This window comes from Watersipora subatra, chromosome 10, assembly GCF_963576615.1.
Source record: "Watersipora subatra chromosome 10, tzWatSuba1.1, whole genome shotgun sequence".
In the NCBI taxonomy this organism is placed as follows: domain Eukaryota; kingdom Metazoa; phylum Bryozoa; class Gymnolaemata; order Cheilostomatida; family Watersiporidae; genus Watersipora; species Watersipora subatra.
Window position 1 is genome coordinate 46,800,971 of NC_088717.1, and position 14,254 is coordinate 46,815,224.

Genomic DNA, 14,254 nt, shown 5'->3' on the forward strand with positions numbered 1-14,254 from the left:
CAGTGAGAATGAGCATCAGTAAATTGCTAGTGAAAGACTTGTGTTCAGTACCCATGAACAGCGCTATGTGTATAAATTATATCTTTAAAACTGGAGAGGATGTTTGTGAACCTTTTGGATGACTGATTAAAATAATTTTAATGATTAAATTATTCTGAATTAAATAGAAACTCTTCATTTTCAACAATTTTTACATTAGCTGGTCATTCTAAACTTTTTTGATTTGCTCAATCAATTGATATAATGCTGCTAATTTCATCTGAATGTAAGTGTAAGAATTTTTCTAATAAAAAAAGTATCAATTAGTCAAGTTCTGCAAAGTTGGTTGCTGCTTGTCTTTGTCCATTATTATAAAATATCAGTATATACATCAATACACCTCATACCAGACACAAACACCTTATCAATTCACATTATTATAGAATATCAGTATATACATCAATACACCTCATACCAGACACCAACACCTTATCAATTCACATTATTATAGAATATCAGTATATACGTACATCAATACACCTCATACCAGACACCAACACCTTATCAATTCACATTATTATAGAATATCAGTATATACATCAATACACCTCATACCAGACACCAACACCTTATCAATTCACATTATTATAGAGTATCAGTATATACATCAATACACCTCATACCAGACACCAACACCTTATCAATTCACATTATTATAGAGTATCAGTATATACATCAATACACCTCATACCAGACACCAACACCTTATCAATTCACATTATTATAGAGTATCAGTATATACATCAATACACCTCATACCAGACACCAACACCTTATCAATGCACATTATTATAGAATATCAGTATATACATCAATACACCTCATACCAGACACCAACACTTTATCAATTCACATTATTATAGAGTATCAGTATATACATCAATACACCTCATACCAGACACCAACACCTTATCAATTCACATTATTATAGAGTATCAGTATATACATCAATACACCTCATACCAGACACCAACACCTTATCAATTCACATTATTATAGAATATCAGTATATACATCAATACACCTCATACCAGACACCAACACCTTATCAATTCACATTATTATAGAATATCAGTATATACATCAATACACCTCATACCAGACACCAACACCTTATCAATTCACATTATTATAGAATATCAGTATATACATCAATACACCTCATACCAGACACCAACACCTTATCAATTCGCATTATACGACAGCGTTATTAGAAAAAGCTTTTCCTTTCAATTCACATGATTTTACTTAACTTTTATTTATCTATTTAATTGTCTAATTTACTTGAACAGCATTGACCTCTGATAATAAACATTGACCTTTAATAATAACCATTGACCTCTGAAAATAAACATTGACCTTTAATAATAAACATTGTCCTCTGGTAATAAGCATTGAAATCTGATAATCAGCATTGACCTCTGATAATAAACCTTGACCTCTGATAATAAACATTGACCTCTGATGATTAATACTGACCTATGGTAATAAACATTGACATCCGATAATAAACATTGATCTCTGATAATAGAAATTGACCTCTGATAATAAACATTGACCTCTGATAATAAACATTGACTACTGATAATAACCATCAACCTCTGAAAATAAACATTGACTTTTAATAATAAACATTGTCCTTCTATAATACACATTGACCTCTGGTAATAAGCATTGAAATCTGATAATCAGCATTGACCTCTGATAATAATCTTTGACCTCTGATAATAAACCTTGACCTCTAAAAATAAGCATTGACCTCTGAGGATAAAAAAGTGCACATTTATCTACATGTAAATTTTGTGAAGTATGTAAAACGGAACATGAAATCTAGTGCACTGTGATTATTATAACGGTTCTATCACCGTACACGCACTCTTGACGGTCCTGGAAGCATTTATAACAAGAGAGGATTCAATGATTAAATTTTGCTAGGCTTGCAATTAACTAAGACTTATCAGAAATGTGTAAACTCTATATCAGCTTATGTAATGGTGTGGGTTATGCTGGTACAGTCAGTTTATAAGTGTTACGCTGTGTTTAGAATATCATACATAGCTTCAACACTTTGGGTCATTCACCAAATTATTCTTAATTAGTTTGAGGTAGTAACTTTATTGTGCCACGCCGTCAAATCCAGTTTAAATCGCTTGTATGAATACTGAATGTTGATTACTCATAGTGTTAGGACATACACCATTAATCAGAAGTTACAAAAGTTGGGGTCTTGGCATATTCAAAACTGCTGACATGCTGATTCAAGTATTCACTTAAAATGTATTGTTTTGTCAAAAAAAAGTTCATCTATCTGGAAACAAAAACCTAGTAAATTTTGTACATGGTACGACCACCGTGCAGAAGCTGTATTGGATAATGAGAAAGTGAAGTTGCTATGGGACTTCAATGTGCAAACAGACAAGGTTATTGAAGCTAGAAGACCAGACCTGATACTAAGAAACAAAGAAACCAAACAGTGTCAGATCATAGACATAGCAATACCTAGAGACACAAGGGTAGTACAGAAGGAAGATGAGAAGATTGGTAAATATAAAGAGCTATATAGAGTTCGAGATAAACAGACTGTGGAAGGTGAAGACTGAAGTGATACCGATAGTAATTGATGCACTCGGAACAATATCAATGAGGCATATAGCATACCTGGCCGAGGTAGGAGTAAAATGTTTTTTGAGACAATACAGAAGGCAAACATCTTGGGAACAGCTCACATATTGAGGAAGGTCCTTTCTTAGTAGAATTGAAGAAGATGTTGGATCCTTAGGCCTTTTGTTAAGACCCGGACTCAACACAAACTAAAACCGGTCACCTACCACCACACGACTGTGAAGACAAACTTTTAAAGTAATAGTAATGATAAACAAGCCCATGGTGTTTTAATATATAATATATCATGCCTATGAATTGATGATAGAGAAATAACTTATGTATATTAAATTTGTAGAAATGAATGGTTTTCATTGGACAGATTACAATTTCTTTTTGATTCCCCTATGTGAAATCAATTTCATTTGCTATTCATCTAAGAAGACTCACATGTTTTCTATGACTGTAAGGTGAACGACCTTTGAGTAAATGTTGAATTGTTAGAATGATACCGTGCAAAACTTCAGTATGAACGTCAAAGCCTTTTATTATTGTGTTACATTAGTGTTTTTATTAAATAATTTAGCTTTCATGCAATCACAAAGTTTGGTACACACAACTAATAAAACACCTAAAATTTTAGTCGATTTGGAGGTCTTACCTGTGACTTTCAGCTTAGACTGACACTTTAATCACCTGATCCGATTGGTCCTGCTCTGAAACTTCAGAATTGTATTGATATTTATGTTTTGGGCTGCAGGACAAAAAAGCAAGCAGGCAAAAATATAACCGACAATAACAATATGGGTAGATCTATGTTGTAGAGTTTATATGTATGTTTTAGGTCATATTAATAGTCCAGTACTTTCATTTTCTGTCTCCAAAACAGGCGTTTATGTTGCTTTATGAGTTTTTCTGCAATCTGAAAAGTAAAATTATAACAGATGCAGAAGCAAAAATAACCTTTTGTTGGCCTGACTAGGTTTTGAAAGATATCTCCAAGTGTACTTATTGTTCAGCATTTAAAATTGAATACTTTAGTAAACTCGGCTACATATGTATGTATGTATGTATGTATGTATGTATGTATGTATGTATGTATGTATGTATGTATGTATGTATGTATGTATGTATGTATGTATGTATGTATGTATGTATGTATGTATGTATGTATGTATGTATGTATGTATGTATGTATGTATGTATGTATGTATGTATGTATGTATGTATGTATGTATGTATGTATGTATGTATGTATGTATGTATGTATGTATGTATGTATGTATGTATGTATGTATGTATGTATGTATGTATGTATGTATGTATGTATGTATGTATGTATGTATGTATGTATGTATGTATGTATGTATGTATGTATGTATGTATGTATGTATGTATGTATGTATGTATGTATGTATGTATGTATGTATGTATGTATGTATGTATGTATGTATGTATGTATGTATGTATGTATGTATGTATGTATGTATGTATGTATGTATGTATGTATGTATGTATGTATGTATGTATGTATGTATGTATGTACCTTATCTCTTCTGCTCTCGTAATTGCGTACTGCTACAAAAAAACCTACAGCCTTTCAAAAATAAGAACAAATACATTGTTGTAACATTTTCTGTTATTTGATCACATCTAATTTCTCATTGATACATTTAGGTTACAGAAGGCAGATTACACAAGTATTCAACCCTGCGAATACTAATTTTTCTTGGTAAGAAATAAGGCCAAATGAAAGTAGGCAGAATTCAGGTCATCAGTCACTACATTATGCTTCTTCAAACAGTCTAGCTGCTAGCATATAACAATATAGCTAAACTAAACATTATCAGAGGGCTACTACCACTTAAACTATATACTTTGTTCCCATTACATTGAAGACAGATGTTAGCTGTGTCACAGACTCACAAGGTAAAATTTATGAACATTTGACTATTGTGCTGCCACTACTTCAAATATAAGGTGACTAGGTAGGCTGTCTATTTGGAGCAAAAAGATTTATACAGGTCATTATAGTTCTGTGTTAGCTATTAGACTTGTAATACTAGGATTATATTAACCATAGATTTTTGTATTAAATAAAGGGCCACTTGTGTCTAATGTTAAAATATTTTGTAAGAAAGTATAGATGTTTTTTATCATTTGAGATCTTGATTGTTGTTTTAGGTGATCAGATTGCCAGAATGTTTCAAAAATAAATGTGAGAAAAACTTGATCACCGTTGAAGTGCTCAGAAGTTTGCCTCTCTTGCTATGACGTCGGACTTATGACTTAGATTTTGTTTTACTGTATTTGGTATATTATCATGTTATTAGATGTATTATATATTCATTTTGTTATATTTATTCAAAGTTTTCTTTCTCATGATTGTTGGAATAAGGTTTCAAGTATAGCTGCAGATTCATTGCTATAAATGATTCAAATGATTTAGAAATAGCTTAGTTAGAATTGGTGCGATTGTTTTACTCTATTACGGTGTAAACATATAAGCACCAAATGCTGGTGATACCGTAATTATATTTATCACTCCTAAACAATATGCATGAGTATTGACGTGATTTTTGGGGAAGTCTATGCACGTCTTTTTCTTCTTAGCATTTCAACTCCAATCAATTTTATTTTATTTTTGTCTTAAAAACATCCCGGCATTCAGATCATCTAAAACAACAAACAAATTTTCAAAGGTTAAAAAAATCTATTCTTTTTAATAAAATATTTCAAATGTGGGCAACCTTTAAAACAAGTTTTTATTGGCTAATAAATTTCCCACTGACAAGTAGTATTTAAAGCTACTTCAAACACCTGTTCACATGTCTACTGTCGCAAAAAGTTAATGCAACTGAAAAAGGAAGATGTTTGGATTCGCTAAAACTGTATAAGAGCATTAAAATTGGTTGACAAGATCATGAAAAAGAAAACACCACTTTAAAGCAATAACGGTATGTTTAACTTAAAACTGATAGCATGACCAGAACATTAAGGTGTGGTCACACGAGCACCTTTAGAACGAGTCGGTCTTTAGAACAAAATATCAGCCGGTAACCAGCCCTTCATGCAGTTATGTAAATTGTGTGATTGACTTCATCCCGTTTGCAATACTCACCACTGCTGTGGTTTCATAGCAACATTGTTTCCTTCCTACAGACAGTAGCAGCAGCCTTTATTTATGCTCTTCAGCAATTTAAACATCAGGGATTCATTTGCCATATCTATAACGAAAAGCTTGATAGGATCTAATGTACACCATATGTGCCTTTTTATGTACAGACTCGTGTTGTTTTTTATAACAAAGAATCGCACTGTTTAGTGACATGTGTTATTTACTCTCCATTGTTTATCCTTTCTATACTTGAATGTAGACTGAGCACCCTTCAACCGGTGTCAGTCGCTCCTTGCATAAACTCCATCCACTCTTCAATCTGCATCCACTTCTGACTTGTCAGTTTATTTGTTGCAAACAATTCTAAAATAATCTATGAGGTCTTCTAAAGTTTGTCTAAATAGCCTGAAAGCAGCAGGCAGCGATGGTTTTAAGAATAATTCTGAAAATCAGATATTTATAGACTAGAATTATTGGCAATAGTAAGTTCAAAATTTGTACAATATTGTTAATAGTTAGTTGCAAGCCGCTATGATTAGTATATTTTCAAAAATTAGGATTTTTCTTACCAAACTCTAGCTAAGCAGGTGTCTGTCAGGTTACAAAGTAATTTTTTTGGTTGGTGTAGACCACTAGTCCAGTGCTGATCTTTATAATTAAAAATGTATTGAACCAAATTTTAGTAGCTTTCATCTAAAGGCCTTTGTTTATCATGTCCAAAAGTTTTGATGTTTGAGGTGATCTGACTACCACGATGTTTTAAAAGTAAAATCAACGAAATGTGATCAAAGCTAAAATGCTTAAATCAAGCAGAAGCACGATTATGATGGCTATAGTTGTGAAGAGGCCAAAAGAATAGCGGTGTGTAATGTTGTAACTTGAACACAATAATCGATATCAACTATAGCAACGATAGCAACTAGTGAAATAATTTCAGACTTTATTCTAAGCATTTTTACTGTCATCGAGTTATATCGATTTTAATCGTGAAACATTCTGACAGTCGATCATTTCAAATGCCAAAAACAATTGCAAATGAGAGAAAAATATTTACACTTTTTTAATAAAATCTACTAAAATTTTGAGTAAGTTAATCTTTAACACTCGGCCTTTAGCGGTCGAGTGCGCTGTGAGAGATTGTCAGGTGTAGTAACTAACTGCACAATCATTGCAATATTTTGTAAGGCAGTTGATTAACACAGGTGGGAGAGTGTTGATCTGCCAATCGTTTTTAGTCATTAAGTGTGGCTTCGGCCAGACGGACAAGCAGATAAATTAATGTGGTCCTGATTATAGAAAAGGTTGTTTTATTTGTAGAAATTATGTTTAAAATACAAGAATTTGAAAAATGTGTAAGTGTAGAAAGACGTATAACTGGCTGACCCTAAACAACATACTAGTTGTGTGGCGGTCCATGGCATAGGGTAACTGAGTCAAGATATATCAATGCTGTAACATAGCAACTCTTTGCGCGCATGGTTTTAGCTGCTATGCATCAGGCACAGCATCAACAGTATTTATCCGGTACCTCTAAGCGTTTCATTTTACGCACTGACTTTGAGTACTGTTTGTCTATAAGCAATGTTTGTTTTGCCTAACATCTTGTCATTATTAGATTAGAACAGTAGCAACCAGTTAAACGATCACAAGAGAGCCAGCGCTAATTCTCACACATTTGCTCAGGAATCCAGTCAATTTGTTTAAGTATTTAAAAGTCCAAGCGTTGAAATCCTTCTAAAACATACTTTATAAAACAAAATCCGGGCTGCAGTTATAGCAAAGATGAAATAAGAAAATGCAGCTTTAGTGAAGTAAACATAACCTCTCTATCTTATAAGCAATTGTACTTCTATATTTCTTGCTGGTTTTCTCTCAGATGGAGATTTAAGTTCAAGCGATGAACTAACAAGCACCATTAGCAATGAAATACAAATATATGTTTTTAAATATTGATTGTTTATGAGCCACCAGACAAAAATTTCTGTTTTTGGGCAAGCCTTAGCAGGGTGCTTGTTTGAAAATTTCTATAGCCTTGTTACAATCTGAAATCTGAATTATGGGCCCGAAGTGTTTCGGTACAACTTTAACTGGCTTCTTCTCACCCGCAAACAACAACTAATTACCATTATCTATCCCAATTGGCGCTAATACTCATTCCTTTGAGAAGGAAAGCTTATTGGTCCACTGTGAGTCATGTGACTATGTAATTTGCTCAGTAGCTGAGACGCAATGCCACTTGTTTTATTTCATTGTGCTTTCAATAGCCGTGCTCAAGCATTATCCCACCCTTGGTTGATCACTGAAGTGCTTGTTTTGTGCCCTCAATAACTCACTGAATTACCCGATTTTCCGTTTATTTTCACATTGATTGGAGTTTATGAAGAGCTGGTGTGAGCTGCTTCTTTTGTACAGACCGACAGCAAACAGATCTCATTTACTACTGGTAGCTGCTAAAGGAAGATGGGAAACGTAGCAATTTTCAAAGCTATTCTTCTGCTTATTTGGCTTGCTGTTTCGAAACTCTGCTCAGCAACTGTGCTGAATTTTGAAGTAGAAGAGGAGCAGCCTATTGGGCACCAAGTTGGTTCTATAGTTCTCGCCGCTGACTTCGCTAAAAAGTATCATCCAGATGAAGTGCCATCAATATTGAGGTAAGTTATTAGCTACCATCATTTTTCGAAGCGAGTTTGTGATATTTAGCAGGAAAGTTGCAAAAGCCAATCAATTTTCTTTTATTGAACTAAATTTTTATGACTCTCTATATTAACTGCTTGAAACAATTAAAGTATCAAAATTCATTTTTTTACTTTATTTCAAGCAGTGAATTCAAATAAAGCATTTAGTCTAATTTGTTTGCTATAGAATTGTCTAGTAGAACCTCCTTACCGTGCTCTCGCTCTTTTACATAAGTCGAAACCGTCATTGAGTACATACTCTACATGTACTAAGGCAGTAAATCAATGGGTTCATTAATCATCCTGGAAAAAACTCAGAATAAATTTTATTGTGGTTGTTCAACGCTTACATAGTTTGAATTCTCTTAAACATCACAGAACAAAGGCAGCTAGAAATTGTTTTTTTCAAGTGACATTGCTATTTAAATGAGCAGCACATTCATGAATGAAACTTGCCTAGTTCTTTGTTGCCGACTTAATACCAAATTTCTACTTCAGTCTTTGTATTTTGGGAGTGCGTGAAAGTTTTGCAATATAACTATTTATCATCGAGTTATCTTTGCATTCCATCTTAAAATCTGAGCAACAGAACTTTGCGATGACGTTTACCACTATATTTTAAAAATTTGAGTTGTATTTCATGGCACTTCAAACCGTTTTTTTGGGTTTGAAGGTATGAATAGCAACTTTTCTTACAAATGGTTGCCATAAACAGCACTACTATATAAGGCATGGAAAAGAATTTCATTTACAAGGTCACTATGTACACTAAAAATATGAAGCAACTTAGCAGGCAGCAATGTGGTACATTACACAGTAAAACTTTCTGTTTGCTAACCAACAGAGTCGACTACCTTTGGTATATTCAAAACAACTTCAGAGCAAGTTTTCTTGCCAATTTAGAGCGATTTATTTTGAAAAATTCTAAAGATACATTGAGCAAATGCACTTGCCAAGAACAGAAATGCTTATTCTACTAAATGTTAATAGCTCACGGTATGTCAGGCGTAAGAACATGGTCTATAGCAGTTACCAGATTATTCTCAAAAGCCAGGATATTAACAACAGTTATCCGAGAAGGTCAAAATGATTAGCTATTACCAAACACTCTGTCAGTCTCACAGTCCTCCTAAATAACACAAATTATGCATAGCTCAACTTATAAATGGCATAGTTTGGTTGCTTGTAGCATGCAGTGTTGGCTATGCCCTCTAGAAATACATGTAACCTTTTGGGGATATGGCACTCTTGTCTGACACTTGCTTATTTCTCCATTTGTTTTAGAAGCTACAAAATCTTGTTTCAACTATGCCCAGAATATTTGTATTCATCTTTTCATGCGTACAACAACCACAGTTTTCTGTTCCGTGACACCAACATATTACATCCATCATCATATGTTTCAGTTTATAAACTTTCTGTTACCACAACTCACAATTCATTATCACAACTCTTCCGCAATACTGATAGATTACCAACTTTTAAAGCACGTTAGTTCATCTTTCTCAATAATTCCTGACTTATGTTTTTGCATTTTTTGATTTTGGCATGTAACAAAAAACATCTCTTTGTTGATAATTAGCAATGCTGATAAAAAGTTTATTCATACATGCATGGGCCGCCTAATATTAAGTTTGCTAAATTGAAACACTTTGGGTGTGAGATTAACCACCATAGTTAAAAACACCTAACCTAAAACGGAACAGATTAAGTTGAGCTAGATTCGACTTGGTTCAATTTAACTGAATCTCAAGTCAGATAAAAAATCGCTAAGGTTTGAGTTTGTAGCTTTACGAGTTTACTGTTAGCTTGTTCACATGGCTTGTTTGATTAAAACGAATATGTACAGAATAAAACAGAAAAGGCAAGCAAGAATAATGTTTTGTCTTAGAAAACAAGCACTTTTTAGAAAGTTTAGTTGGATGATTTTATACTGGCAGTAGCAGCTATGGCTTCATTTTACTGTTACTGTTTATTCTCTAAAAATGTTGGTTATTACATAATTGTGTCAAAGCTATTGGCTAACTCACTTTGTTCGAACTGAATATTAGGATAAAAATGTTGCTTTAACCTGCTTTCCAGGTTTCATAATATTTATCTATGTGTAACTTTTAATTGGCATTGGGAACCATCAACAAAATAATGTTTCGTCGTTGCATGTCATAAAAAGAAAAAAATGGAAAGACAGAAATTGGAGATTATTGAGTGAGTTTACCAAAAATTGTTTAACAATATGGAATCTAATTATATCGTAGAAGAGTCAGGATAGTGAATTGAAAGTTGTAGTAACAAAAAGTTTGTAAACTAAAAGATGCCATGGCACAAGGTTAATTGATTTCTGGTAATCTAAAATGTGCAACCAATACTTTTGCTGATAGTTGAAAGACTATTATACTGTGTGTTTCTGTTAAACTCGGTATAATACCAACTACAAATAAAAATACTATTTGATCGGCTTGATAGAAGCTAACTTAAAACAGAGTAAACGCTCTCTTTGATGCTAACTGTTCTTTGAATGTCTAAAGTGTGGCATAGCTTGACCGAAGTTTGATGTGGTCAGGTCATAAATGACGATTGCAACAGCAGAATGAGTCCAGCCTAGTCATGCTTAGATGAGAAAGTGCTCTTCAAGTGGGTATGCAGACCTGAACTCGGGCATAATAATACGGCTAACAATGATTGTTACTGCTCCTTGGAGATGATGAAGGATGCAGTCAGACAATCGCTGTCATTGTGTGTCTTTTCATCCGGGAAGTGTTATAGGAACTTCAATCAATGAATTACAATCGCATCCTTATAACTTGGTTTCTTTTCTTCATTTTTATTCTACTGAAGAGTTCTGAGAGCATTTTTTTGTATGTCTGGAAAGTTTGAGGGAGCAAACTACTTGATTGTTTCCTTTGGTTAAAAATGGCTAGTAAATTATTAGCTAGATTAAGTTAGGCAAATAATAGCTTTGCTGTATCAGTCAGTATAGATTGATAGAGGATTTCTAACCATCACCTGCATGCTTGTTCTTCTACATAACATCAGCTTTTTAAAAAGAAATTTATGTGTATTATTATTGCATTTCATCATTCTTATTGGCTGCTGTTTAAGAATTACTACTATATAACCTATATCTAGTTAGGTTTACAAAATATAAACTAAGGAACTCATAGCTAATAAGGGAATTTTTTATCATTCGTAAACATTTTCTTTGTCTCATTAGAGAAATTTGAAGGTCAAGGTCATGTACGACATATAAGAGGCATGATCAAAAGTGTCACAGGCACTTTTTGCTTTTGCACTTTACAAAATGTAACAATAAAAGCGTTAACTGTGACTGCTACTATCGCAGTGATGATTGTGAAGAGATCTCATTTGACAAAATAATGAGAGAAATCGATTTGTTTTATGTATTTATTATTATATTTCTAGATATTTTTAATACTTTTTACTTAAAAAGTTTTTTTTTTCTCAGAGTATTCAAGCCACCAAGACTGAATTGTGAAGTAGCAAGGCTTTACAGTTATAATCTTCAATGTGTAGTTACGCTAGACTAGAAAATAGCATAGCAAGTATTGTTAGATATAAAACCCTTGAAAATTTTTGATTTGACTCGCCAATTTTCTACAAACTTGTTTTATTATAATTTAAAATCATCATGCATTAATATAAAACTAAAACTGGTTCCTTAACAAACTAAACAACAATCAATACTCAGTGTTTTGGGTATGTCCTAAAATATATAGCGATTAGAAATCTAAAGAGCCACTAAAAAGCACTTTTTATAATCTGATTAAACTCTCACAATTGATGTTTTATTTCTTTTTAAAATTATTGTAGTTCATAAGCAACAAGTCTGGGCATTCTGCTAACTTCTACCAAACGATGTGCACTACATAAAAAATCCCTTTGTAAGATTCTAAGGAGATTAACTTAGATTTAGGTACTTGAGACACTTGCACTGATCAGTTTTCAGTTTTACTATAACAACTGTAGTTGTTAGTTTTTAGCCATATATATTTTAAATAGTTGAGGTTTAAAGAATATGAAAACCTTGAGAAAAAAAAACTTAAGATTCTCATCAATAGAAATTGGTCATCAAACATATTAAAGTATGCAGATACAGCATTGAAGAACCAAGGTTGTATCTCCACTCATTGTTTTTATTATCAACAGCTATAATTTCCTTATTTTTGTCATGAAAAAAATAATTTCATTCGAAGTTTTTAGTTAAATTAATTGCTATAAAAGGAATGTCTTCCTAATTTGAACAGAATATGTTCATTGACTAACTTACAGCCATTTGTAATGAAGATGAATTGTAGCTGCTACAGTGCATCAAGAGATATTGTCTCTGTCTATGATTTCCATCTTGCTTGGTTATACAAGAAACAATAATCACGCAATAGTATTGTGGCAAAAAAATGACAAGATCAAGCGAGAGTGGTTGAGATTTCGACCAAAGATAGAAAGACTAAACCCTCACAATTCAAAATGAATAACATGTCTACCTGGTGTTTTCAAAAGTTTATGTTAATGGTAGTTTTTTTATTGTTGCTTTAATGTCTATGCAATAATCACACTTTCTAACAAATGGATGATGAGAATTTGAATATTAATCACAGTCTGTGATTGCGCAATAAGTTTTTAAATGAACACTCAAATATTGCGGATAAAAAAGGTCAGTTTTTAAAAAAACCTGTGGTTTTTAAACTAGAAGTTATAAGGGCCATTAAAAACTTCTCAAATTGAAGAAAAACGGCTTGAGCGTAACAAATATTTAAAATGTAGTTGCTTTCATGGCATTTTCTTGCGCACCGTTCAGCAGTGCCATTTCCTTCATTTGCAAACATAGAACATTCGGTCAAAATTTGCGGGCAACAAAACTCGCTTCACTTGCGGATTTTTGCCAGATTCCATTTTGAATGCAAACGGAGTAACTGCGTCATGGAAGCATAAATCTAAGTGTAATATCCAAATCATGTTCCAACGGTACATCTCCCTCATCTGCAAGCATTGCAGTGAGCAATTGAGTGACCTGGTATTTGTAGTAATTTTATCACTTCAGACTGCAGATGTGTCGGTTATCAGCCGTTACTCAGTGCAGTAGCAGGGGGTACGGCAGCTCAGCTTTGCTAATGTGTATCGCATATCGCTACCAGTTGTGTTGCTAGTCTCTCTCATAAAAATTAAACTCGTAAATGCACCGCTGTTGCTCTCGGATCAATTAAACAACGCTAATTGATACACTAACAAACCTCCCCTTGCTTACACAAAGTAATTCAAATAGGGCTATACTCTCTTAAGAAAAGCTACTGTCAGTTTTTTAGCCTTGTTATCAATAATGCACTACAGCAATTACAGGATCACAGGAAACATGGTTATATTTTGATTGCGGAACATTTAGTCAAGGTATTATAAAGGCTTTTTTATACGCTGCTGGACAAAGAAGTTCATCATCTGTTCTTAGCTGGCTCGATGTCAAAGGTTTTGGCAAAATAGTCAAGTATTCGACTTTCAATAATAGCCCTTGAAAACCTTAATAAATTGGCATAAATTATGATGATGATGTGAAAATGTTGCTTTGAATTAGGCTACAATTTTTTGTTTCAAATAGTCACTTGATAAAGCACTAATTGTTTTGGAGGTAAACTTTTTACCAAATTTATTAGGCTGCAAGCAAGCTTTGAATTTGTTTTTGTAATATTTAGATAGTAATATTTGTTGCAACCCAGATTTTATAAGAGTAACAGTTTTTTAACACATGTTACAAACTTTACCAAAGCTAACTCCTTTTTAGCAGAATGATGAAAAAACAGTTCAATACAGTGTC

At 33.1% G+C, this 14,254-nt stretch overlaps 1 protein-coding gene across 2 annotated transcripts in view; it reads left to right on the forward strand.

Annotated features, from left to right (window-relative positions):
• Positions 1–8,045: 8,045 nt before the first annotated feature.
• The window catches only part of LOC137405729 (protocadherin beta-10-like), a 79,392-nt gene continuing 73,183 nt past the window's right edge, over positions 8,046–14,254 (forward strand). For both annotated transcript variants that reach the window (XM_068092098.1, XM_068092099.1), the window contains exon 1: positions 8,046–8,409. In XM_068092098.1, the coding sequence (XP_067948199.1) occupies positions 8,219–8,409 (191 nt within the window). In that variant the 5' untranslated portion in view covers positions 8,046–8,218. The remainder of the gene's footprint in view (positions 8,410–14,254) is intronic.